This window comes from Malus sylvestris, chromosome 4 (assembly GCF_916048215.2).
Source record: "Malus sylvestris chromosome 4, drMalSylv7.2, whole genome shotgun sequence".
Taxonomy (NCBI): Eukaryota; Viridiplantae; Streptophyta; class Magnoliopsida; order Rosales; family Rosaceae; genus Malus; species Malus sylvestris.
In genome coordinates, this window is record NC_062263.1 from 22,441,293 (window position 1) to 22,468,369 (window position 27,077).

At 44.0% G+C, this 27,077-nt stretch overlaps 2 protein-coding genes across 3 annotated transcripts; both read right to left on the minus strand.

The window, feature by feature from the left end:
- On the minus strand, positions 1–10,382 carry LOC126618209 (protein NRT1/ PTR FAMILY 5.5). The gene is made up of 6 exons (XM_050286278.1): positions 10,173–10,382; positions 10,076–10,097; positions 1,969–2,491; positions 1,535–1,845; positions 438–554; positions 1–344 (listed from the first exon to the last, which is right to left on the minus strand). The coding sequence occupies exons 1-6, from the start codon at positions 10,380–10,382 to the stop codon at positions 1–3; spliced, it is 1,527 nt and encodes a 508-aa protein (XP_050142235.1).
- A 12,360-nt stretch (positions 10,383–22,742) lies between these two features.
- On the minus strand, positions 22,743–26,556 carry LOC126618336 (protein ENDOPLASMIC RETICULUM-ARRESTED PEN3-like). 2 transcript variants are annotated; one of them, XM_050286365.1, is made up of 4 exons: positions 24,970–26,556; positions 24,769–24,880; positions 24,603–24,659; positions 22,743–23,873 (listed from the first exon to the last, which is right to left on the minus strand). In XM_050286365.1, exon 1 carries the CDS (start codon positions 26,434–26,436, stop codon positions 25,000–25,002), a length of 1,437 nt encoding a protein of 478 aa, XP_050142322.1. In that variant the 5' UTR covers positions 26,437–26,556; the 3' UTR covers positions 22,743–23,873; positions 24,603–24,659; positions 24,769–24,880; positions 24,970–24,999. The 2 variants fall into 2 exon arrangements, with proteins under 2 accessions (XP_050142322.1, XP_050142321.1); XM_050286364.1 differs by having other exon boundaries at positions 24,769–26,556.
- Positions 26,557–27,077: the final 521 nt, after the last annotated feature.

Sequence of the window (27,077 nt, forward strand, 5' to 3'; positions counted from 1 at the left end):
TCAACATGCTTGGTACCATGTCAAACATTCAGTTGCACCAGAATCTTCTTCCTCCTCCGATTTCGAATCGTTATAAGCATACCAAAAGCTCATCAAAATATAGAAAACAAGATTAGCTGCAGCCAGTGCAGCCAAGGTCCAATAGTAATTATCCAAACGACTTTTGTTCAAAGTGTCTTGGAACCAACTGGATCTCCCTCCCCTTCCACTTATCTTACCAACTAAATAAACTGACAAAGTACTGCCCATTGTCCCAGCTCCAAAAACAGCAATGGCAAACATAACCATGTACCGCGCCATGGATGGAGGAACTTGATTAATGAAGAACAAAGCAATGCTATTTTCTGCAATCCCATCAGCACCTCATAGGAGAAGAAACTGTGGAAGCAACCAAAATATGGTCATGGAAATTGTTTCCTCCGGCTTGTCAATTAGACCATGGCTTGCAACCACGCCTAACCTTCGTGTCTCCACTTTCGCTGCCGTGATGCAACATAGAATTGCAAAAATCATTGATACACCAATTCCAATTGGTGGACCATACCTTGTTAGTCCTAAAAGTGTTGGAAAATATTAGTATTTAGATTTATTTTAGTATTTGGGTTTTTCTTGTTAGTTTAGGATTTGGACCTAGCCCATCCGAGTTAGGGTTTCTTAGGTTTAGTTCTCTATAAATATTGCTTGTAATTTAGTTTGAGAAAAGTTAGTCACAATGTAGCCTCTTAGGGTTTTGTAGCCGTTTCGGCATTCTCATTCGTTTAATAATATTCTTATTATTTTGTTAGTCTCGTTTGTTGCGCACTCTGATATTCAACTTGGTATCAGAGCAGGTTTGATCCTTCGGGATTTAATCTGCTTCGGGTTGGTATCTGTTTGCTCGTTTCCGTTTTCGTTCATGTTCAGATTATTAGTTGGTATTGATTGTTTACAAGAAGAAAAAAATTGTTCGTTTGTTTTTTGTCCCGTAACTTTGCTTCTGCACCTTTGAACGCCACAGCCTGCAGGAGTATCCGCAAGTCTGTATTGCTGCAAAGGAAAAAAGAAGGAAAAACAGGGGAGTAAAAAAAAAAGGAAGAAACAAGAAAAAATTGGTTGCTTGTTTGAGGCCCATGCGGGCAAAGGGAAAGAAATTTTGGTTGGATTTTTTGTTTGTTTGTTCAGAAGTTGGCATGGGCATTGGCATTGGCATGGGCATTGGCATGGGCATGGGCATCAGCATCGGAATTTGGAGTTTTGCATCCACATCTACTTTGGCAAACCCATGTCGTGTACCGCCATGAGTTTGACGGGGGGTGTTGGAAAATATTAGTATTTAGATTTATTTTAGTATTTGGGTTTTGCTTGTTAGTTTAGGATTTGGACCTAGCCCATCCGAGTTAGGGTTTCTTAGGTTTAGTTCTCTATAAATATTGCTTGTAATTTAGTTTGAGAAAAGTTAGTCACAATGTAGCCTCTTAGGGTTTTGTAGCCGTTTCGGCATTCTCATTCGTTTAATAATATTCTTATTATTTTGTTAGTCTCGTTTGTTGCGCACTCTGATATTCAACTAAAAGTTGTGTGAGTTTTCCACAAAATTGTTTGGCTTGGTCATAGAACCATAGAAGCAATGGAAGAGGAACCTTTATTCGCCCAACTTTGCGGTTCATGTGGATTGCTTGCTCGATGAAGTAGGTATTTCCGATTGAAGTTACAACACCCAATAGGATAAAGGTTGTGCATAGAGGAATCAGGCATAGGATGCTTTTGGTTTCTTCCACTTCTGTGACTCTGCAAAGTCTCCACCTATTATTTTGTTGTTGCTCTAGAGGTTGGGTGGCTGATAAAATGGCAGCCTTGTCTAGGCACCTAGTTTCAAAAAGCAACTTGTGGGATTAAAATGTTACAAGAGGTGTCATTATAATTGCGGTCATGTATTTGTTTATGTGTGAGTGTACGTGTGCGCATGAGTGCATAAGAAATAGTCCAAACCTGAGGTGGTTAGTGTGAGGTATGCAATAATCAACATCATGTCTCTCATAGAGCTGAGAGGCATCTCTCGGGCATTTCTGGAAAATTTTAGAGGCTGAGGCCACAAAGACCCTAATCAGAGTTGTGCCTTGTCCTCTAGGAGTGTGATACGAGCGCGAACCAGTTAAGAAAATAAGTAGAGCTACCAAGGTACATATGGCTGGGATGCCATACCTAATTGACCAAGGCCTTATAAAATAAGCTGCAAAAACTCCAGCTATAGGGACGAGGATTGCCATAACGGAGGCTAAGCAGCTGAGGAAAAATTGCAAGAGCCTGCCCTCCTCAAGGTCTGAGTCTGCGTCTTCGTCTGGGCGCATGAACTGCTCAGCAATGAACCTCCTTAAGGAGGTCAAGTGACCGCAAACTCCCACAGCTATTAGAGCTAACGCTGTGAAAAAGATGGCTTTTTGTGCTTGGCCAATGCACTCGGGCTCATATGCGCTGCAAGTGCCTGTTGCCCCGGTAAGGACTGGTGGCGTTGACATTTGTGGATGCAAATTTTCTCCTCTTCGATCTTGGACGATTTTGCATCTACAAAACAACTAGCACCTTAGGTTAAGGCCAAAAGCCTCACGCGCCCACGATGAATGGGAGGGGGCTTTGGCCGAAGAACCTCCGATGCCAAAGTTAGAATTTAGAGAGAAAGAGTGTTTAGAGAATTTTGGGATTTTTTCCAAAGTGTTGGAATTAGCTTTTTGGTGAGAATGGGAGTATATTTATAGGGATAGGAGGTGGTTAGGGTTTTTAGGTTTAATTTAGGTTTAATTAGCCAATTTATTTGGCTATTAAACATAAGATGAATGTTTTGGTGGTTTTTGAATTTATTGGGTAATAAAAAGGAAGAAATGGTGAAAAAGGTAGAAAAAAAGTGATGGATTAGGTTTTGAAATGGGGATAGCCGGCCATGTGGTGTTTTAGGGTTGAATTGGATGTATTTTGTAGTTATTTGGATATAATGGATGGTTTAATTGACAATTAATGGGTTAATTAGGCAATAAACCCATTAATTAGCCAATTAACATAATTTAAAAGGAATGTGTTTGGGAATTACCTTGTAGAAAGGATTTGATGAGATGGACTTTGAATTGTTACCTATTTTGGGCACTTCTGTCTTGGTTGAAAAAGGGTTGCCCGCTGCTTGCGCGTAGGAACCTCGTTGTACTGCAAGGGTATTTTTGTCATTTTTGTCCAAAAATCCACGTGTCGCCCTGTGAATATTTTGGCTCCACAAATGCCCCCACACCTGTTGGGCTGCTCGCAGAAAATGGCAGCAGGTGTAGAGATCTTCTTGCTTTAGGAAACTTTGGACTGCTTCCTATTTTGATGTAGATTCTCTCTTTAATAGGAAATTAGATCCTTCTAGGAAAGGGAAATAAATTTCTCTCAAAGCCTATTTAAATCCACCTTAAGTGGGTTATTAAATCAACTTTGGAGAGCGATTTATTCTACCCTACAAGAGAGAGATAGCTTAGAGGATATTTGTTCCCCCTCCTCTAGCAATCTTCTACATCTTGCCCGTGCAAAGGACCATCTTTCATTGATTTCTTCGTCTTCTTCGTGGATAGTGCTACCGCGGGGCAGCCGTCGGGGTGGTGCGGCACGTCGGCTGGCATGGGCCAGGAGTCGACTCGGCATGGGCCGATGAGGTATTGTGGCAGGGACCACTGCTTTAAGCTGCTCGACTTGGCTAGAACCAAGGGCAGCTTGTGTGGCTGGGACCTCGGATTGTGGCACTGGGGCGCAGTGTTAGGCAAGTCACATGGCTCATGTCTTTTTAGGCTTTTGGACATGATTCGAGCTAGGCTGGTGATTGAGAGAAATGAAGAGGTTGCGAACCTCATGAACTGCTGGAATGTTGGGTTGAACTTCCCTGCTAGGTACCACGAATGACGTTGGTTACTTTAACTCTTTTTGTCAGGAGAAACGTGGGCTGTTCCCAAAAGATGAGGGGAATAGGATCAAAGCGGATGCACTGGCTCGTCCAATCACTGTTGTGGATCCTGCTGCAAGTGAAGGTGGGAAAATGGATCTTTTCTGCTTGCTCAAGAGATGCCGGCTGAGAAAAAACCAAAGACTTCTTTCGCTGCTCATGAGGGTCCGCTTGCTACCAAGAGGTATGTGATTGACATGACTTCTTCCAATAGGAAGAAATGTAAGGCTGCTAGATCTGAGCATGTGGCGTCTTCCATGTTGAGAATGGCTAGTACAATTGTGGATAAGATTACTCAGCGTAAAGGTTTTATCATGCCCCCAGTGCCGAAGTCTGTACCAGGACGTTCTTTGGGAGCCAAGTCCGGTTCACCTTTGTAGAGACTTGCTATTATGAAGAGTGGTAAGGTGGACTCTGCTGCTAAAGTGGCGCCAAAGCCTGCTCCCTTTGCTGCTGAGATTGATTCGCCTCAGATTCAAGATCTTAAGCTTGCAATTTCTGAGCTTCGTTTCGCTACTTATGCTAAGAAGAGAGTGGATGAGCTGCAGTGCGTCCATGTTAGTCTGCTTAAGAAGAATGAGCAACTGAAGGGTGAGAAGGATGGGCTTGAGGTTTTAAGACCTTTTCTATTTCTCCGGAAGACTTGCTTGCTTTTACTTTTAAGGCTTCCATTGGTGAAGTAGTTGGAGAAGTTAGTGCCCAGACTGGGGCAGCCAGGGGTGAAGCGTCGGATGATGCCGCTGCTAAGACGTTACGGCTGTTGAAGGTGTGGCGACCGAGTAGTCGTGGGATGTCCAAGCTGCTGTAGTGTAGTATTTTAGGTAGCCTTTAGGATTTTCTTTGTTTTTCCTTGTAGCTTTTGTTTTGCTTGAACTCCTTCGGCCTTTGCTAGTTGTTTATAAACATGTTTTCCTTCGTTTTTCTTCATCTTCACTTCTTTTGTTCATGCCCTAACCTTTAGACTTGATAGACCAGTGGCAGGCATGCTACTTTTTTATAAGCAGACAAACTCGCGTAGCCTATGCAGCCGTAGGTGTTGGTGTAGAACTTTGCAAAGTTGTTAGCCATAGGGTTGGCAGCCGGATGCCTTACTTACAGAAGCAGACAAGTCCGCGTAACCACTAGGCTGTTAACCTTGACTTTTTTCAATTCCGTAGGTTGCGTAGCAAGTATCACAACACTTTAGGACTTGGTGTAGGTTGTTCCGCGCTTGGCAGAGGTGAAGCTTATCGACTACGTAGCATGTAGGCAGTGGATAAAACTTCGTATATGCGCGCTAGCTTGCTTAACCTTTCACAAGAATGTGCGGTTGTATAAGTCTAGTGCGGCTTCACTGCTCGAAGGGCAAGCCGTAGGCAGTCTTCCGGAATCCGTAGGCTACCTTAGTGCACTCGGTAGCAGCTTTAGGATTCCAGGGCAGCCGTCCATCGGATGTACTGCGTAATGTGCCCTCTCCGTCTCTAGGGCCCGGTTCCCCACGGATTAGGCCAAGAAACCCAAAATCCTTCAATTAGCTAAGCCTTGAAAAAGACCATTGCGGCTACTTCTAGGAATCCCGACGCAAGCCATTTTGCATCTAGTTATACTAGGGCAGCCAGGCTCATCCACGTCTGGATATTCGGAGTGTAAAGTTTATCCTCCCGTCTTGGAGAGCTGACCCATATGGGTGTCGGAGAATTGGTTTACCCTCTCGCACTGGAGAGCATGGTTGGTCCCTCGGGGGGCGCAATTCCTGCGATGAGTCCCTAAGAAGGGCGCAGTCTTCTTTTGAAGTGCAGGAGTGATTAGTTGTTGTAAGCATGCAGCCAAGCCAAGTTGTGATTACTTCTAAATTCCTCATTGAAAAACGAGTGAAACGAATGAGAACTTTAGCTGTAAGGTAAGAACTGCATAACAACTGGATAGTCCTTAGCTTGTGAGGTGGTGCCCGTCGAGCTTATTGAGTCTTCGAGTTTTGATGTAGCGGGAGGTCACACATGGTACTTCTTCAGATTGTAGGCCATCAATTTCTTTTCAATCTTTTTACCGCTTCATGGTGGTGAGGGTGTAATTACTCTTGCCCCCTACTCTGCTGATCTTGTACGGACCTTCCCAGATGGGATCCATCTTTTTGGATGTTTCGGCTTGCCTATTGCCTTGAGGAATCTCGGCATGGACATATGCTGCTTGATGCCATATTTTTTGAAGAACTTCGCCAAATCTTTGCCTACGAATTGCAGGCCATTGTTGGTGACGATGGATTAAGGGATGCCAAATCGGTAAATGATGTTCCTCCATATGAAGCGCTCTATGTCCGTCTGAATCGTGGTCGTCATGGGCTCTGCTTCCACCTATTTGGTGAAGTAGTCGGTTGCCACGAACCACGGCTGCTCGCAAGCCTTTGTAGTTGGATGCGTCGTTGACATGCGAATGCCAGAAATCTCCATTAAGGGAATATGTGCAGCTAAAGTGTGCTCGACTGCCTTCGGGGCATCGTTGGGCCGAGTTGTTGCATTCATCAGAAAACTTTGCATCTGCCAGGGTCTACGCCTTTATCGTCGCCGGTTTAGATTCAGCGGAATAGTGCGTCATGATGATGACTGCAGGTAACTGTAGAATACAGGTAGTCAGGCCCCCAGCTCTTCTCGCATGATGGTAGAGCTTATTGCTACTTTAGATACCGTCAACATGCGAATAAGTCTTCCGCTGCTTCTAGGGAGGTGATGTCGGGTACTTCTTTAAGTCCTTGAATGTGCATTGGCGAGCCTCATCCCAAAGTGCATGCTTCTCTGCTAAAGCAAAAGAGTCTGCCAGAGTTAGATCTTCTTTCATGATCAATTTTCTAAATAGCGGGTGGTCTGCTGGAAGTCATTTTTGGAAGGCTGCTCTAGCTATCGAGTCGTTGCATCCGACTATTTTTGCCTTCTCTACTTTGAACCTCCTCACATAGTCGCGAAGCGACTCCTTTGGGTTCTTCTTGACGTCGAACAAATGGTCAGACTTCTTTTTGATCGAGCGATAAGATGAATATTCTTTGGTGAAAACCAAAGAAAGTTCGTAGAAATTCCGGATGGATTGTGGCGGCAGAGTGTAGAACCAATCTTGCGCCTCGCCTTGTAGAGTGGTGGTGAATATCTTGCACATGAGATCATCGTTGTTTCGATAAAGGATCATTGCACTTTGGTAACGTTTTAAGTGTCTCTCCGGGTCTTCATCCCCTTTGAAAGATGTGAAATGTGGCATGCTGAACTTGCGTGGAGGCTCTGCCTGCTCAATCTCCTCCGTGAAGGGTGACCTGCTTATGTTGGTTATGTTCCGTCGTAGTGCCTCGTCGGTGACCTCGTTGTGTTGGAAATCATGCAATCGCTTGGTCAAGAGTCTCTCTACTTCTTCCTAAATTTTCCTTTGTTGGGGTAGCGGAGCTCTCGGCTGCCCCCAGTCATGACTTGCTGGTCTAGGCTGCTCTTCCATGTGTTTGGCTCGTCTATGTCGCGGATGCAGTGCATGTGATGCGTTCCTAGTAGGTGAGCGAGTTCTTCGCATGCTGCTGGTTGAACTTGAGCTGGATTGAGTGATTGCTTCTCTCCGTCCGTCGTGCTGCCTACTCTGATGTGAGGTGGAGGACGCTCCTTGTGGGCTTAGCTGCGAATAGACACTTTGCCCGGAAGGTTGTTCATGTTGACTATCGGAGTATAACCCCAACCGTGAATGTATGCTCCTCCGTGGGCCTAGTCGAGAGTGCATGCTCTTTCGCGCTCTAAGGCGGGAATGTACACTGCCCAAACGTTCGGCTCGTGGCTGCCTGCCGGGACGCTGCTGGAAATGTCCGTCTGCCCTTGTCCTACTTCGGGATATCTCGTCCGGGGCACGTTGGATCCCAATGTGTTGCAAAAGTTGATTCACCAAGGTTGTCTGTTGTGCAAGGGCGCTCGTCAACTCTATGACTTGTCGAGACAAGTGTTGTTCGCCATTTGGATTGGAAGAGCTTGGAAGGAATGCGCCTCCTTGGGCTATGAAAGGGTGGTAGACTTCGGGCGCGAGATTTGAGTTGGGAAATGTCAAACCCGCGAAAAAATGTGGTGAGAATGCCCCTGGCTCGATGGTAGGTCCGGATGGTTGAGATAGTCTTGGGTCGACTTGGGCTGCTTGGAAAGCCACTGGAGCATGATGGGTCGTGAGAGTGGGCTACTCGTCGGGAGCAGGCTGGGTCACGAGAGCAGGCTGCTCGGCAGGAGCAGGTTGGGCCGTGAGAGTGGGCTGCTCGACGGAAGCAGGCTGGACCACGGGAGTGAGCTGCTCGTCGGGAGCAGGCTGGGTCACGAGAGCAGGCTGCTTGGCAGGAGCAGGCTGGGCCATAGGAGTGGGCTGCTCGACGGAAGCAGGCTGGACCACGAGAGTGGCCTGCTCGTCGGGAGCAGGCTGGGTCACGAGAGCAGGCTGCTTGGCAGGAGCAGGCTGGGCCACGGGAGTGGGATGCTCGACGGAAGCAGGCTGGACCACGGGAGTGGGCTGCTCGACGGAAGCAGGCTGGACCACGGGAGTGGGCTGCTCGTCGGGAGCAGGCTGGGTCACGAGAGCAGGCTGCTTGGCAGGAGCAGGCTGGGCCACGGGAGTGGGCTGCTCGACGGAAGCAGGCTGGACCACGGGAGTGGGCTGCTCGTCGGGAGCAGGCTGGGTCACGAGAGCAGGCTGCTTGGCAGGAGCAGGCTGGGCCACGGGAGTGGGCTGCTCGACGGAAGCAGGCTGGACCACGGGAGTGGGCTGCTCGTTGGGAGCAGGCTGGGTCACGAGAGCAGGCTGCTTGGCAGGAGCAGGCTGGGCCACGGGAGTGGGCTGCTCGACGGAAGCAGGCTGGACCACGGGAGTGGGCTGCTCAACGCGCGGTGCATGTGAATGCGAGGCTTGGGCTTGGGTCCATGTAAACTTGGATGGCACGGCTTGGGTCGTGGTCTTGGTATCGTGAGCCTTGGATGGCATGGCTCGGGCCGTGGTGAAAGCTCCATGGACCTCGCCACGAATGGCTACCGAAGTAGCCACCGCGGTGGTTCCCATGGTGGCCGTGGTGAAGGCACCATGGACCTCGCCGTGGGTGGCTACCGAGGTAGCCACCGCGGTGGTTCCCATGGTGGAAACTCGTGGTGGTGATGCTGCTCCCCTTATTGTAGCATTTTGCCTCACGGATCTCCGCACTCCCATTTCTTGAACACTAGAATTTTCACTTATGGAATTTTCTAAATTTCTAGCCATTATATTTTGCTTATATGTTTTATCAAAGAACCTTTGCAAATAAAAAATTCTAATAATAAGAACGTATGAAAAATATTCAAATGGACTAGAAAATAAAGAAAAAACCTTTTTTGTGCGAGAGTCTTCTACGAGTATGGATTTCAACTCTCAATGAAAGCACCAATTTGTGGATGCAAATTTTCTCCTCTTTGATCTTGGACGATTTTGCACCTACAAAACAACTAGCACCTTAGGTTAAGGCCAAAAGCCTCACGCGCCCACGATGAATGGGAGGGGGCTTTGGCCGAAGAACCTCCGATGCCAAAGTTAGAATTTAGAGAGAAAGAGTGTTTAGAGAATTTTGGGATTTTTGCCAAAGTGTTGGAATTAGCTTTTTGGTGAGAATGGGAGTATATTTATAGGGATAGGAGGTGGCTAGGGTTTTTAGGTTTAATTTAGGTTTAATTAGCCAATTTATTTGGCTATTAAACATAAGATGAATGTTTTGGTGGTTTTTGAATTTATTGGGTAATAAAAAGGAAGAAATGGTGAAAAAGGTAGAAAAAAAGTGATGGATTAGGTTTTGAAATGGGGATAGCCGGCCATGTGGTGTTTTAGGGTTGAATTGGATGTATTTTGTAGTTATTTGGATATAATGGATGGTTTAATTGACAATTAATGGGTTAATTAGGCAATAAACCCATTAATTAGCCAATTAACATAATTTAAAAGGAATGTGTTTGGGAATTACCTTGTAGAAAGGATTTGATGAGATGGACTTTGAATTGTTACCTATTTTGGGCACTTCTGTCTTGGTTGAAAAAGGGTTGCCCGCTGCTTGCGCGTAGGAACCTCGTTGTACTGCAAGGGTATTTTTGTCATTTTTGTCCAAAAATCCACGTGTCGCCCTGTGAATATTTTGGCTCCACAACATTGACAAAAAACCTAAGCCCTGCAGTCCACAATGATTAATTTAGTGACCATATTTTGCTTAGAATTATATCAATTTTGTCTCGAAGAAACTTACCACACAGTAGGAAAAACTGGAAACTAAGACCATCCAGAAGTTACCCATGAAAGCATCCACAAGAAACGGCAAGCCCACTGGCATTATGGCCACCATGCCCCAGAAAATATTGAGAATTCCAGCCGCGTGGGTGGGACTGAGCTTCCATACATCTGTTAAGTATGCCATGGTCATCCACATTGCATATGCAGCAAGTATATCCGCCCACATCAGAAGTACAAATTGAAGACCACACAAGGAGACGAGAAAATGTTATGATGAATTATTGTTAAGAGTTAGAAATGTGGGTTAACCACAAAACAAATAAGTAGTGTGTAACTAGATCCAATTACCAGTGATCTTCACCAAAGATAACATTGCTAAGTACTGTATAGCTCTCAGAACTTGCACAATCACTACGATTTTTTTTTCTTTTAACAAAAGAAAAGACTTCTTCGATGTAGCACAGAAACCATGTCGATTCTCAATAATTTAGAAGAAGTTTAAACGAGAAAACTTCAGAAAAGTCACACTCAAAGTAATGATATTATTCTCTGCATATGTAGGACATATATAGAGATTTGGGAGAAGAAAATATACAAAGTGATAACATCGAAGAATGAGTCATATGTTCCTCCCTGCCGTGTATGTATGATACGAAGATATTGATAGTAAACTCCACAAGTTGACATTCTTCTCTCCCACCTACTTTAGATTACAATCTTCAACTTGTAGATCTCTCCCTAACTGATAGAACTAAAAAAATGGAGGTCAACTTGAGCATAAGTTGACATTTTCGATTGACAATTTAAGCTGCAGTAGGAAAAAGAAGAAGAAGAAGAAAACATAAATCCAGTAAAACCGATAGGCAAACTATGTTGGAATGCGTGGTTATCAGAGAGTCCATAGTTAGGCATTTGAGAGTATTAGCTTTAGGGCCTTTGATTGTTTTTGACTATCCATAAAATAAAGGTCTCAAGACAAATAATTAAACAATTAAGGAATATTAAAACGATCAAAGTGGAAAAATTACCCGGAAGGTGTTCTATGACACTATCACATTTGTATTAAAATAGACCTGCACATATATGTACGGATGGTTTATACTAATAAAAATGTGGCTAAATAACCAAAATGGTTTCTGAGATTTGCATAACTCATCACTTTGGTCTCCTAACATTCCAAATCGATAAAAGTGGTCCCTGAGATTGTCCACCATCCATCATTTTGGTCATTCCGTTAAAAACTCCGTTAAGTGTCCCCGAACTCTTGGCCGGAAGTTTGAGAAATTTTCAAAGCTTCGTAACTCAATCGTTTCTTAACCAAATTCGACCCATAATATATCAAAATGAAGATAGAAAAGTGTAGAATAAGATTATACCATTTGGAAGCCCAATGCCTGGCTGAGATAGCCGGAAAATAGCCTCAAAGTTGACTGGTCCGAAGGAAAACTGGAAAACTCACCGGAAACTGGGTAAACTTTAAACATTCATAACTTCTTCACTACTCAACGAAATCAAGTGATTCAAAAACGAAAATCATACTTCTCGACGAGAAAAAGAGAATGGTATCTTTTTAAATGGCTAAATCTCCGTGGTTTGTCCGGAAAAAGGCTCGAAAGTGGCTGTCTTGGTCTCAGTTAGCCACTTTCGAGCCGTTTTCCGGCCAAACCACGGCGATTTAGCAGTCTACAAAGGTACCATTCCTTTGTACTAGGGCAATGAACTCAGCCTCATATGCAGTGCAAGTGCCTGTTGGTGGTGCGGACATAGTCAAAAGACTTAAACCCTGCATTTTTTCCATAATGATTATCATCTATCTACATGCTACCAACAAACTTATATGTAGAGTGAATTTATATTTTGTAGTAGTAGTAGTGACTATATTATTATGATGGTTCTCACTTCTTGACTAATCAACTGACGTGACAACGCGTGAGAGACAAGCACTTTCTGTTTTCTTTGGTCTCCATTATTTGGCATGCTTTACTACTTTAAGTCCATTTCGAATGTTCAAAACTCCATAGAAAAATTAGAGATAAATCGAGTTCATGGTTTATCCTTATTTGCGAACCAATTTATATTACAAGAGGTACAAGGACGACCTAAAGCAAATTAAAAGTCTCAGAAACGCTGTCTATTACATCTATAATAGCATTTCAGAAACGCTATTAAAACAAGAGTTTATGATGGTGTTTCATAAACGCCACAATAAAACTTGCGCTATTACAGCGTTGACTGACCTAACCTTTTTTATAACACTAATATTGTATCATTTCATAGCTTTTCCAAACTACAATCTATTTGGAGTTGTGGTGTAGTGATGAACCAGAAAGTTAACTAATATCAAATCACTGAACACAGTGATTGGTGACTGGTAGAAACTTACAGCGACGAAGGCAAGCCTGGAGAGCAAGACCATCCCATAGCTACCGATGAAATCACCCACTAGTAATTTCATGACCGCTGGCATTAAACCCACCGCACCCCAATAAATATTGACGATTGCAGCAGCCCGTGTGATGCTTATCTCCCAAACGGCAGTTAAGTATGTAACGATAATCGACGTGAGATAAGTGGTGAGGAAACTTGGCCACAACGCGACTACAATTGAAGGGCAGAGTTACTATCAGAACATTAATTAATTTTTTCATATGAAAAAAAACAACGTCATGCGAAGAAGATAAACAAGGTGTGCAGAGGATTAAAGTGGTGTGCGGATATCACCCTTCTTCTACTTACCAACGCTTGTCAACTTGGGTGATACTGACGCTTCAAGTGGCGACGACATCGACATTTCTAGGAAACAAAAACTCAACTTCTTCAGTCTGATCTCCCCTTCTGGTTTCAGGAATTTAAATGTTTATATAGTCACAAAACTCAGTATTATATAGAAATTTATTGACCTTGAACTTTAATATTAAAAGGAGGTTCATGCATTCAAAAGAAAAACGAAGCCTCCACATGAGAATTATTGTCGATCAACAGTTTTTAAGAAGACAGACAGAAAGGGTAGAAGTTTTAAAGAAGACCGTGTTCAGAAAATTCCCTAGTTGGTCTACCCAAGTCAATTAACTAAATTACTTTAACGCATCTTGATCTTAATTAATGAATTATAGTTTTGGCCGTTGTCTTATTGAATTACCTGATCTGAAATATTATTCGATCTTTAGAAAAGAGCTAGATACAAGTCCAAATTTATAAGCCATGATTACGTACAATCCACTTTTTTTTTATCGTCGAGTTAGGTCTGACATCATTTTCTTATATCCTTCTGACAAATTTAATTTTAAGAAGATTTCTTTTTGGAAAATTTTATTTGAACCCATATAACTTCTCTCTACACTCAGCTTACTCTCTAAACCCATATTATTTTTAAATCCATTTACTAATTTAACTATCAATATCTCTTTAAACGTACTACTTATACTATCCTCACAAATCCAATGCAATATGTAACTTTATTTTTACACATATGCTACGTACTAACTTGTTGAATTTGGAGGTTTGATTTATATTTGTTATTTAATCCTCAAGTCACAAATCTAAGTTCTTTGTCTCTCTCTAAATTTCTCATCGCCTTATCATTCTGTAATTTTCATCTAAAACGATTTATAAGATTGATATTGTTATTTTTGCATGTATAACAGTATAAGCTTCATATGTTGCACTTCTTAAGTGCAGATAAAATCGAAGATATAATTGTTTTCATAAAATTTCTCACGATGTTAAACTTCTTAAGTGCATATAAATTGCCAATTAATTTTTTAATAACATGATTTTTACTCATGAACTCCGCCTATGTCTTACATGGCCGGTCCCAAGCCCGGATAAAGGAGGAGGGGGAGGGCGTCAGGTAGTCGACAGCCGGCACTCCATGATCACGTCGAATCCTTATGAAAATGAATCCAGAACAAAATCGCGCTAAAGCTAGGGCGTCACCCGTAAGTGGCGCGCTGTGTGGCCCGAGCACAGTGATAAGTGAGCAAGGGTCGCTGTATCTCCATCGGCACCCGGATGCAGTGTTAAATGAGCAAGGGGGCCATAGAAACTTCTTTTCGAACGACTCCACTCAAAGTTGTTTGGGAGCATATGCTCCTATCAACTTTACCCGGGACACACAAAAGAAGTACTTTGATCCTATTAGACGGGGGAGGGTGAAGAAGCTAGGACAGAAGGGTAGAGTTCAAGAGAGCAAAATGCGTTTAGGAACGTGGAATATAGGAACCTTAACGGGAAAATCTATGGAAGTAGTGGAAGTTATGGTGAGGAGAAGGATAAATATTATGTGCCTACAAGAAACTAAGTGGGTTGGTAGTAAGGCAAAGGATCTAGAAAACTCAGGGTTTAAACTTTGGTATTCGGGCACAAATAGAACGAGAAACGGTGTTGGCATCATCGTGGACAAGACCTTGGTACAAGATGTTGTAGATGTCAAGAGGGTAGGAGATAGAATCATGGCAATCAAGATTGTAATAGGACAAGAACTTATCAATGTGATTAGTGCGTACGCACCTCAAGTAGGGTTGGATACGAGTTCGAAGGAGAAATTTTGGGAATATCTTGGAGACTTGGTGCAAGGAATTGCTCAGACGGAGAAGTTATTTATAGGAGGAGATTTAAATGGACACGTGGGCAGGGAGACAGGCAACTATGGAGGTTTTCATGGTGGCCATGGTTTTGGGGAGAGAAACGAGGATGGGGAAGCTATCTTGGATTTTGCAATGGCATATGATCTCTTCTTAGCCAACACCTTCTTTAAGAAGAGAGAAGAACATGTGATCACCTACAAGAGTGGGTCGTCAAAAACACAAATAGATTTTCTTCTAATGAGGAAAGGGGATCGTATAACTTGTAAGGATTGCAAAGTTATACCAGGAGAGAGCGTGGCTAATCAACATCGCTTGTTGGTGATGGATGTACATATCAAAAGAGTAAGACAAAAGAACAAGACTTGGAAGTGCCCAAGGACTAGATGGTGGAATCTAAAAGAAGAAAAACAAGCAATTTTCAAAGAGAAGGTAATCACCCAATGTGTGTGGGATAGAGAGGGGGAAGCTAGCCAAATGTGGGATTCCATGGCTAGTTGTATCCGAAAAGTAGCAAAAGAGGTATTAGGAGAGTCCAAGGGCTTTGCCCCACACCAAAAGGAATCTTGGTGGTGGAATGAGGAGGTACAAACAAAGGTGAAGGCTAAGAAGGATTGTTGTAAAGCCTTATACAAGGAGAGGACCGATGAAAATGGTGAAAGGTATAGAAAAGCGAAGCAAGAGGCGAAGAAAGCTGTCAGAGAAGCTAAGTTAGCGGCTTACGACGATATGTATAAACGACTAGATACCAAAGAAGGAGAGTTGGATATCTATAAACTATCTAGAGCAAGGGAAAAGAAGACAAGGGACCTAAACCAAGTGAGGTGCATCAAGGATGAGGATGGAAAGGTTCTTGCTACAGAGAACGCGGTTAAAGACAGATGGAGAGGTTATTTTCATAATCTCTTCAATGAAGGACATGAAATGAGTGCTTCTTTAGGGGAGTTGAGTAACTCAGAAGAGTGTAGAAACTACTCTTTTTATCGTCGAATCCGGAAGAAAGAAGTGGTTGTAGCTTTGAAGAAGATGAAGCATAAAAAAGCAATAGGCCCAGACGATATACCAATCGAAGTGTGGAAACTTTTGGGAGAGACAGGTATAACATGGCTCACTGACCTTTTCAATAGGATTTTGAAAACGAAGAAGATGCCAAATGAGTGGCGAACGAGCACTTTGGTGCCTATCTACAAGAATAAGGGCGACGTACAAAATTGCATGAACTATAGGGGTATTAAGCTAATGAGTCATACAATGAAGCTCTGGGAGAGAGTCATTGAGCATAGATTGAGGCAAGAGACACGGGTTTCGGACAACCAATTCGGGTTCATGCCAGGGCGCTCAACCATGGAGGCAATCTATCTCTTACGAAGATTGATGGAAAGATATAGAGATGGGAAAAAGGATTTACACATGGTCTTTATAGATTTGGAAAAAGCGTATGATAGGGTCCCAAGAGACATTCTTTGGAGGATTTTAGAGAAGAAAGGAGTACGAGTAGCATATATCCAAGCTATAAAGGATATGTATGAAGGAGCAAAGACTGCCGTAAGAACTCATGAAGGACAAACCGAAAGCTTTCCCATAACTGTAGGATTACATCAAGGCTCATCCTTAAGTCCTTACCTTTTTGCGTTGGTAATGGATGAGTTAACAGGACATATTCAAGATGATATTCCTTGGTGTATGCTGTTCGCAGACGATATAGTGTTGATAGATGAAACTCAGGAAGGGGTAAATGCAAAGCTTAACCTTTGGAGAGAAGTGTTGGAATCTAAAGGTCTTCGCCTAAGCCGATCAAAGACAGAATATATGGAGTGCAAGTTCAGTGCAAATGGAGGCCAAAACGAGTTAGGGGTGAGGATCGGAGATCAAGAAATACCAAAGAGCGACCGTTTTCGTTACCTAGGATCTATCTTGCAAAAGAACGGAGAATTAGATGGAGATCTCAACCATAGAATACAAGCTGGATGGATGAAGTGGAAGAGTGCATCCGGCGTGTTATGTGACCGCCGTATGCCACTGAAGCTCAAGGGAAAATTTTATAGGACGGCAATAAGGCCGGCGATGCTGTATGGCACAGAATGTTGGGCGGTGAAACATCAACACGTACACAAAATGGGTGTAGCGGAGATGAGGATGCTTCGTTGGATGTGTGGGCACACGAGAAAGGATAAGATTAGGAATGAGGATATCCGGGGTAAAGTAGGAGTAGCCGAAATTGAAGGAAAGATGAGAGAAAATCGGTTACGGTGGTTTGGACATGTGCAAAGAAGGCCTACTGACGCTCCGATTAGAAGATGCGACTATGGGACAGAGGTTCAGGGCCGAAGGGGTAGAGGAAGACCTAGGAAAACTTTGGAAGAGACTCTAAGAAAAGACTTAGAGTACTTGGATCTAACGAAGGACATGACACAGGATCGAGCACAATGGCGTTCTAAGATTCATATAGCCGATCCCACTCAGTGACTTGGATTTTCCAAGTCTCCAACCGAGAAGTTTTCCTCACTCGGAAAATTAAGGGAACACTACCCCAACCTACATGCTCCACTCAGAAAGCTTCAACATACAAGCTTCAACAAAAGAAAATTCAAAGAACTTAGCGAAGAAGGCTTTGGTGTATTTAACACAATACGTTGAAATGAAGGAAAGCTTATTTATTGATATCCCCGATAAGCTACAAATATGTACATATACATGAGTCAAAATAAACACACAAGAGGGAGCCTTCACAAAGGTTGCTTAGGAGAAGTCTCAGCAGTCGGTAGAGCCCCAGAAAGAGAAGGCACCGGAGGGGGATCATTTGGAGCCTCAGTACTGGATAGAACCCTAGAAGGAGGAGGCATCAGAGGTTGATCATTTGGAGCTTCATTACGCGGTACAGCCCCAGAAGACGAAGGCAATAAATGCCTTTGGAACAAACCCACAAATCTCTGATGATCAAGTAAAACCTGACCATCAGTTTCCTTCATCTGGTCAAGCTTCCTCTTCATGTTTGTAGCATAGTCATGTGCGAGCCGGTGCAACTGTTTATTCTCATGCTTGAGCCCTCTAATCTCCTGTTTGAGACTCATCACTTCAGCCGCCAATGATTCAACTTGGCGGGTTCGAGCAAATAGGCGTTGGGCCATATTAGACACAGAACCTGCACACTGAACACTGAGAGCCAGCGAATCCTTAACAGCTAACTCATCAGACCGTTTGGAAAGTAGTCTGTTATCTTTGGGAGTGAGAAGGTTCCTGGCCACCACCGCAGCGGTCATATCATTCTTCATCACGGAATCCCCAACGGTAAGAGGACCAGTAGGGGAGACGAAGGATGGGCGCCATATGTTGTCTGGAGAAGGCGGGGCTGCCTCTTCAACAAGGTTCAAGTCAAAACGACGGTCGGAGGGGCCAGACATTTTCAAAGGTGTTGAAGAGAGAAGAGGTCGGACAAATCAAGATCTTAGAAGTGCATGAATGAAGCTTCTACTGGTGGAGATTCAAGTGTGCTTTGGAACTTAATGCCAACCCCTATAAAAATCTGCACTCGACGGAGCTTCAGAAATCGAAGAGGCGCCTGCTCAGAAATCGAAGAGGCGTTTGCTTTCTCAAAAGCTGGGCTGCTTAGAGATCACGAGGGTTGATCTCAGAAATCGAAGAGGCGTTTGCTTTCTCAAAAGTTGGGCTGCTCAAAGACCTCGAAGGCTGATCTCAGAAATCGAAGAGGCGCTTGCTTTCTCAAAAGCTGGGCTCCCCAGAGACCACGAGGGCCGATCTCAGAAATCGAAGAGGCACCTACTTTTCCAGCCTTGTCAGCACCTGTCACACGCACACTCAGCTTTGCGGAAATTATGGGCATTATGTCGAAGACTTCTGAGGAAGTAGAAAACACATGAATCTTACTGTTCAATCACCCACTTCCCACACGCAACAATAGCTCATGGGTACCACAGATAACTTTGCCAAAGTTCTCTGCCAAAGTTGAGCACGTGAAGCTTGCAACTCCCACTACATCGCTCTGACCAAGAAGGGTAAAAGAATAGCAAAGAAACAGCACTAACAAAGTTTAGACCCATAAATTTTGAAGGTCTAGCTACCATATTATTACCCACAAGGGTAAAGGAATAGTACCACTGCTGGATAATTGGAAAGTCCCTGTGTGTCAACCTTTGTGCTTCGTGGCAAGGTAGACTAGCAAACATGCCCAACCTTTACTCACATTCGAGAAAACACTCCCAATAAGATTGCTTGCTCCAAAATCGAAGAGGCACCGTCCTCCGAATCTCGAGAGCCAGACTCCCAACATGACTAAAAGGTCGTACCCAGTGCACAAGACTCCCAACATGACTACTTTCTTAAAAATCGAAGAGAGGGTAAAGGAACAGTACCATTGCTGGATAATTGGAAAGTCCCTGTGTGTCAACCTCTGTGCTTCGTGGCAAGGTAGACTAGCAAACATGCCCAACCTTTACTCACATTCGAGAAAATACTCCCAACAAGATTGCTTGCTCCAAAATCGAAGAGGCACCGCCCTCCGAATCTCGAGAGCCAGACTCCCAACATGATTACTTTCTCACAAATCGAAGAGACACTGCTCCCCGAATCTTCGAGAGCCAGACCCCCAGCATGATTGCTTTCTCAAAAATCGATGAGGCATCGTTCTCCGAATCAATCGAAGAGGCGCTCGCTTTCTCAAAAGCTGGGCTGCTTAGAGACCACGAGGGCCGATCTCAGAAATCGAAGAGGCATCTACTTTTCTAGCCTTGTCATCACCTGTCACACGCACACTCAGCTTTGCAGAAATTATGGGCATTCTGTCGAAGACTTCTGGTGAAGTAGAAAGCACATGAATCTTACTGTTCAATCACCCACTTCCCACACGCAACAATAGCTCATGGGTACCACAGATAACTTTGCCAAAGTTCTCTGCCAAAGTTGAGCACGTGAAGCTTGCAACTCCCACTACATCGCTCTGACCAAGAAAGGTAAAAGAATAGCAAAGAAACAGCACTAACAAAGTTTAGACACATAAATTTTGAAGGTCTAGCTACCATATTATTACCCACAAGGGTAAATGAACAGTACCACTGCTGGATAATTGGCAAGTCCCTGTTTGTCAACCTATGTGCTTCGTGGCAAGGTAGACTAGCAAACATGCCCAACCTTTACTCACATTCGAGAAAACACTCCCAACAAGATTGCTTGCTCCAAAATCGAAGAGACACCGTCCTCCGAATCTCGAGAGCCAGACTCCCAACATGACTACTTTCTCAAAATCGAAGAGAGGGTAAAGGAACAGTACCATTGCTGGATAATTGGAAAGTCCCTGTGTGTCAACCTTTGTGCTTCGTGGCAAGGTAGACTAGCAAACATGCCCAACCTTTACTCACATTCGAGACAACACTCCCAACAGATTGCTTGCTCCAAAATCGAAGAGGCACCGCCCTCCGAATCTCGAGAGCCAAACTCCCAACATGATTACTTTCTCAAAAATCGAAGAGACACTGCTATCCGAATCTCGAGAGCCAGACCCCCAGCATGATTGCTTTCTCAAAAATCGAAGAGGCATCGTTCTCCGAATCTCGAGAGCCAGATACCACAGACCACTTTTTCAAAGTGCTCTGACAGAGTTAAAACATGTGAAACTGGCAGCTCCCACTACCGTGCTATGACCAAGCGGGGTAAAGGAATAGCATTACTACTTCTTAGGGAGACTCCTATATATGTCGACCTCCATCCCCAACAGACAGGCAGACCTGCAAAAATGCTCAACCCTTCATCATATCTGAGAGGGCACTCCCAACGAAGCCTTTCGAAATATTCAGCTTTCCTTCCCCCCGATAATACCTCTGCAAACAAGCTATACTAGAGCAAGAATATCTCATATCATCAGGGTTAAAAGCAAGAGTATCCCATATCATGCTTTTTCCCTGTCTTTTCCTTTGGCCTTGTTTTTACCTGCAAGACAAGGAGAAAGAGAGCAATCAGTCAGCACTTGGAATCAAGCTTCCAGCCAGGAACTGACTGCCTGGAACCCCTTACCTGATTACTTACCTGGCATTGCTCTCGAGTACTCATCTTCAACATCTTATATTTCCAGGGAAGATTCCGCATCTGCTTGAGGAACAGATAGGGCAAGTGCGAAGGATACAAGGAAGCATGTGGAGACAAGCGTAATAGCACACGTGCCGATACATCCATTACTCTGTCAAAAGCAAAAGTATCCCATATCAGCAGGGTGGAACGTACTCTAGATTTGATGGACTTGTTTTGACCCTCAAATTCTTCAGTCGGCCTTATACTCTGGAGGAAACCAGAAAACCCTCCAGCTCAGTTCAAGAATAAGCCTGTGGAAAGTTACTTCTTCAAAAGCAAAAGTATCTCATATCATCTCTTCTCATTTTTCTTCTCTTTATCCTTCATGCTGCTGCAAGATGGGGAGAAGGTGAACAATCAGTCGGAGCTCTGATTGCTTACCTTGTCTGTCACCTCTTTCAGCAGACCCCCTAGCTCGGCGACTTGGGGGACTCCTACTACATGGTTTGTATCGCGCTTGACCAAGCCTGAAACTACAAGTAAGCTTCAAGTGAAATTGATACATTACCTTGTGCATCTCCACCAGTTAAAGATACCACCCCTGGATGGAGGAATAGTACTTCCAGAGAAGATGCCACATCTACCTATGAGACAGATAAGGCAAGTCAAGACGACACCACACTCCGATACTTAGAAGTTTCGTGATTACGAGATCATTCTCCCACAATATTTCCTAATGTCATTTGTACTAAATCTTTCACTTGTACTCACTAAAGGAGAGCTTGAACCTATGTACTTGTGTAAACCCTTCACAATTAATGAGAACTCTTCTATTCCGTGGACGTAGCCAATCTGGGTGAACCACGTACATCTTGTGTTTGCTTTCCTATCTCTATCCATTTATATACTTATCCACGCTAATGACCGGAGCAATCTAGCGAAGATCACAAAAAGCGACCGTTTTCGCTACCTAGGATCTATCTTGCAAGAGAACGGAGAATTAGATGGAGATCTCAACCATAGAATACGAGCTGGATGAATGAAGTGTAAGAATGCATCCGGCGTGTTGTGTGACCGTCGTAGGCCACTGAAGCTCAAGGGAAAATTTTATAGGACGGCAATAAGGCCAGCGATGTTGTATGGCACAGAATGTTGGGCGGTGAAGCATCAACACGTACACAAAATGGGTGTAGCGGAGATGAGGATGCTTCGTGGGATGTGTGGGCACACGAGAAAGGATAAGATTGGGAATGAGGATATCCGAGGTAAAGTAGGAGTAGCCGAAATTGTAGGAAAGATGAGAGAAAATCGGCTCCGGTGATTTGGACATGTGCAAAGAAGGCCGAATGACGCTCCGGTTCGAAGATGTGACTACGGGACAGAGGTTCAGGGCCGAAGGGGTAGAGGAAGACCTAGGAAAACTTTGGAAGAGACTCTAAGAAAAGACTTAGAGTACTTGGATCTAACGGAGGACATGACACAAAACCGAGCGCAATGGCGTTCTAGGATTCATATAGCCGACCCCACTTAGTGGGAAAAGGCTTTGTTGTTGTTGTTGTTGTATGATTTTTACTCATGCTACTGACTTACCACAAATTCAACAAGAAAGAAGCCAAATTCCTGAAGTAAACGCTTTTAACACTCAACAATGAGATATTGACTGCAGTAAGTTCTTAAACATCGACTGAATTTTTGCTTGGGCTCATAAAATAATTGAAATCAAACAAAATAAAAAATGTTACATAAATCGATCCATATCTTAGTTTGAAGATCAAAAACTTCAAAATCAATATCCCTACATAGAAGAAAGATTGCCTGATGCTAAGGGTTTGATTATTAGATGTGGTTTATTGATAAAGTTTAATTTTACTGTTAATTTAATCTTAATCTTATACTTTATGGTTATTATGCAATACGGTAAAAAGACACTTCTAAATGAGACTTCGATCGAAGTTTTATTGAAAACATTACAATAGGCGCACTCAAACATGAAAGATTGACGTTAATAATTTCATCAACAATAGCCATTAAGATGGGCAACAGCAAAAGCATTGTGCAGTATCATCAAATGATTCACTACTTTATTCACAATTACACACTAAACGTAACAGCAACGTCAAATATCTGAGTTAACAAACGCCTCAAAGTTTCCTTATAAACCATCTCAGAATTGTAAGTGTGTGCCATGAAGTCTCACCATGGCCAACGTCCAATAATAACCATCTAACAACCCCCGTCTGCGGCGTTTCTGAAAGTCGGGACCAACTTAGCTGCCTCTTTCACTAATCTCACCTGCGTCTCAAAGTTCCTCTTCTTAGTGAGTAAATTGTCTACCTGCTCGTTGAGGAATTAACTCAGAACACACTTGTAGAATAGTCTCTCAGATCTTGCCGATCATCCATTTTCGTAACCATCTAGCTTCCCGAGCATCTGCTTGTGGAGCAATAACACACGGTGACATGCTTAAGAGACAAATCATTTCCAGAAGAACATAAACTCCCCAAATGATGCGGATGATGAGCGCAAGATGACTGAAGTTTCTTCAACTTCAGTGACTGCACAAGTCTCCGTCTAGCCTTCTCATTGTTGCTTTAGGGTTTCGGCTGGTAATATAGGTTGAGGCCATGTGTGAGAGGCTCCAAATGAAGACCGCCATCATCCTTTTACTGTAAAAGAGGAGCATACCTCGGGAGCGCTTATGGAAAAACCTTGAAGCCACAGGCTACAAATACCCTAAACAAAATTGTTAGCAAGCTTGCCTGCTACATGTGCATACAAAATTGTTAGCAACCTTGAAGGCGCAGGCTACACGTGCAACAAAGCATCTTTGACTTTGGAAGACAAGATTGCCGCCACCATAATTTCTCTGGCATCCAACCTAATAGACGACACTTAAAGTAAGCTAGTGTTGTGGCTCTAATTAGATTGGTTTTGTCATCTGTGAATTAGAGAGGTTTGTCACTTGGAAATTGGCATACTATGGCTTCAGTCTGTCCCATGTGGAAGAGGATTTTCTGTTTGTCAACTAGGCACAATCAGGATCCTTCACACTGCAGGTGGCCGTAGCTTTAGCAATGATACTGGTGGTATTGACGTTGAAAAAAAAATTCCAAACCCTGCATGACAAAAGTTTTGGTCCTCAGGTGTGAGAAGTTTCACAAATTTGAGGCAAGTTCCTTCAATTTGTAATTATTACAGGAAACTAAAAGAATGATGAAATTAGACAATGACAAGTAAGACAAAAGAAACCAGTAGAAATGATATCGGACAGTATCATAATTCTAAGAGGCCATAAAAGTTCTATTCCTGCGTGTATTGCAAGCATGTGCCTAATTGGGGATTATTGCAACTTAGTGGTTACTACGAGTGGTGTCAAATTTGTATCTGAACCATTAAGGGAAACTTTCTGAACTAAAGACAAACAAGAAAGCGAAAAAAAAGAAGAAAGAATTGCAATACAGATTGGGCTTGTGAACACATTGGATGGAGAACACAATTAAAACATTATATAAGTGTGTAACTGCACTGAAGACTGTAGTAGCGTGTGTGAAGTTAAGCTTCCATACCACTTTTAAGTACGTTTTCATCGTATACGCAAACAATATCATGCAGGTAAGAAAGCAGAAGACAGAACTGCTACTTAGTGTGAGCGTAGAAAAAACCAAACCAAAAACCAATCACTAATTCTAGTTGTTAAGTGATCCTCATTGGATGTCAAGAGGCATAATAGCTTCAACATCACCCAAATGCTACATGACAAAGGAAATAGCACGGCAAAACCGTAATCAGCCTTACAGAATAATCTAAAATGTTGGTCAAGACGAAGAAAATCAAACTTTACTTACCATCAAATCGGAAACAAGTTATTGACAATGCGTGTCCACGATAGCTGGTCTCCACTGCTGCAATTATACCAACAACGAGAAAGTGAAGTGATGATACCGATAAGCAAACGAAAACAGAGCAGCATTGTTGATTAGAATTGGAATGATGGAATATAAACGTGCTTACACAATGAATATGGAAGCATCCGAAATTAACCAATTCAAAAGCTCCGAATCATGTAGAGGGTTACCAGGGTTACGGGTGAGGACCAGGCAAATGCAATGTCCGAAATACTCATCTATGTAACGAAGAAATCAAATGAAATCAGAGACAATGTCTCGCGATACCAATATGCAGAAAATGTGAAAAAGTAGCAATACAGTAAACACAATTGACATTACAGAGCCTCCATTGGAATCACAACACCGAAATCGCACGGGAAGAATGAGAGCTTTCCCACACCTCAATACCCTCAACATCTTCCCGAATAACAAACAGCCTGTCTCCGCCGCCTTCGATTTTCTTTATAACCCCTCTCTCGGAATCCTCCTCTTTATCCACAAAATTCCTCCTATACCACCCCTCACAAACCCCATTTTCTCTTTCCACCCTGCTTTCTGCTTCTGCAACCCTCGACCAAACCTCCAACCCACCTTCCCTCCCCACAAACACTTGCTTTCTGTAACACCTAACCACCCTATTGCTATCGCCATCCGTCCCGTCTCCGCCGGCGTTCCTCAAGCTTGGGTTCTTGTCTTGCAAATATACCCACGGATCATCCCCTAATTTACGCAAGTCTGCCACTGCCAAATCGCCGGACTTTGAACACAACTTGAACAGAGTCGACTCCTCAACGTCGGCGTCCACGTCGGCGAATGAGTCCCCGAAGCGACTGCTCCGGCCTGAACCCGGTTCGTTCGCCTCCCATATCACCTCATTCGACCTCGGGTCCCACAAACGGATATAACCAGAGTACCCAAAGGCGCCGCATGTGACGGAGCTCCCGACGATCAAGCCCGTCTCCGGAAGCCACCTCAGCTTTCCAACGGCCAGGTTCTTCGCCGAGCTTCCCGGCTGCCGGCTCAGCTCGGATACGATTTTGAGAGTCGATTTGTCGATCACGAGTATGCAATTCTCTTTGCGGGGGCAATCAAACGACGCGAAGACAGAGCTCGGCGAGGCAGCAATGGCGGTGACTCGCGCCTTGAAGATTCTGGGATCTTCCGGGTCGGTCCAGTGAATAGACCCCAGGTTTCGCACGCCTGAGAAATCGTAGAAGTGGAGTCCTGCGCCGGATTCGGATCCTACAGCGGCGATATCAGGATACACTCGGCAAATCGAGGTTATGTCCTCCAAATGCGTACGGATAGTACTGGCGTGGCTGAGATTCCAATCGTAGCTGGATATCTGGCCGCCATGGGCGATCCAAACGGAGCCGTCGTCCCCTGCAGTGATCGCCGAAGGACGGCCATCGGAGGCGGGTTGGACGGTGGTGACAATTGAGGCGTCGATTCCAGAAAAAGGAGGCGGCGACATCACCGACTTGAGCTGCGACTCGATGCCGTAGTAGAGGGCTTCATCGGCGAGCTCCTGCTTTGAGAATCGGCGAGCCGTGGAAGGGAGGCTGTCCGATCGGAGAAGCGAGAGGATGACGGAGAATATCTCCGGGTCCCGGTCTATGAAAACCGGGTTCGGGTCGTCGGTGGAGCGGTTCGATAGGGCGGCTAAGAGAGAGTCGGGTCCGCCTGCCTGGATCGTTTTTAACGTCGTTTCGAAGTACTTGCCGCCGACGTTGAGCTTGATGCGGTCTTCGGTGTGGGGCCCAGGGGCAGTCTGGGAATTTCCGTTATCCATTACGAGGCCGCGTGAGGTTGAAGATGTTTCACGGTCTTCAACTTCACGGGGACTTTCTGGATAGCTGCGAGGCGGGAGCGATCGGCAAAGCCACGGAAAGTTTTATGCTTTTCTTGACCCTAATACCCTTCTTGTTTTATGAATTTACTTAATTGTTGGTTTGTGTGATTGCCTGCAAAAATCCAAAGAAAGCCCTTTTTTGTCATTTTGAATTGGAGCTTGTGTCCCAAAACTCTTGGGCTCCGCCCACGAGTTATGATTGGGCTACATTGTGGATCTGATTGTTTTTTGTACAAGCCCATATTATAGGCCCACTTTCTAACCAAAACCAATCTTTCAAGCTCACGTTAGACCAACTCCTACCTTGGAGACAAACCCAAATATTTAGGTTTAAACCCAAAACACGTCACCCAAAGTTAAGACCCAGACCTAAAACATTTGGGTTTGGACCCAAATCAAAATCCAAATTTGGCTTACCCAAATCTTGAGTGGGTCCCATTTAAAAAAAAAGGGTTTCTGAATATAAACTGACTAGCCGACGGTTGGGCCCCTCATGGCAGGGACCCTAGTTTTCCAATAATAACCTTGGGTTTAAATAAGCCTTTCGATTTCTGGACCGTTGGTTATCAACGATCCGGATC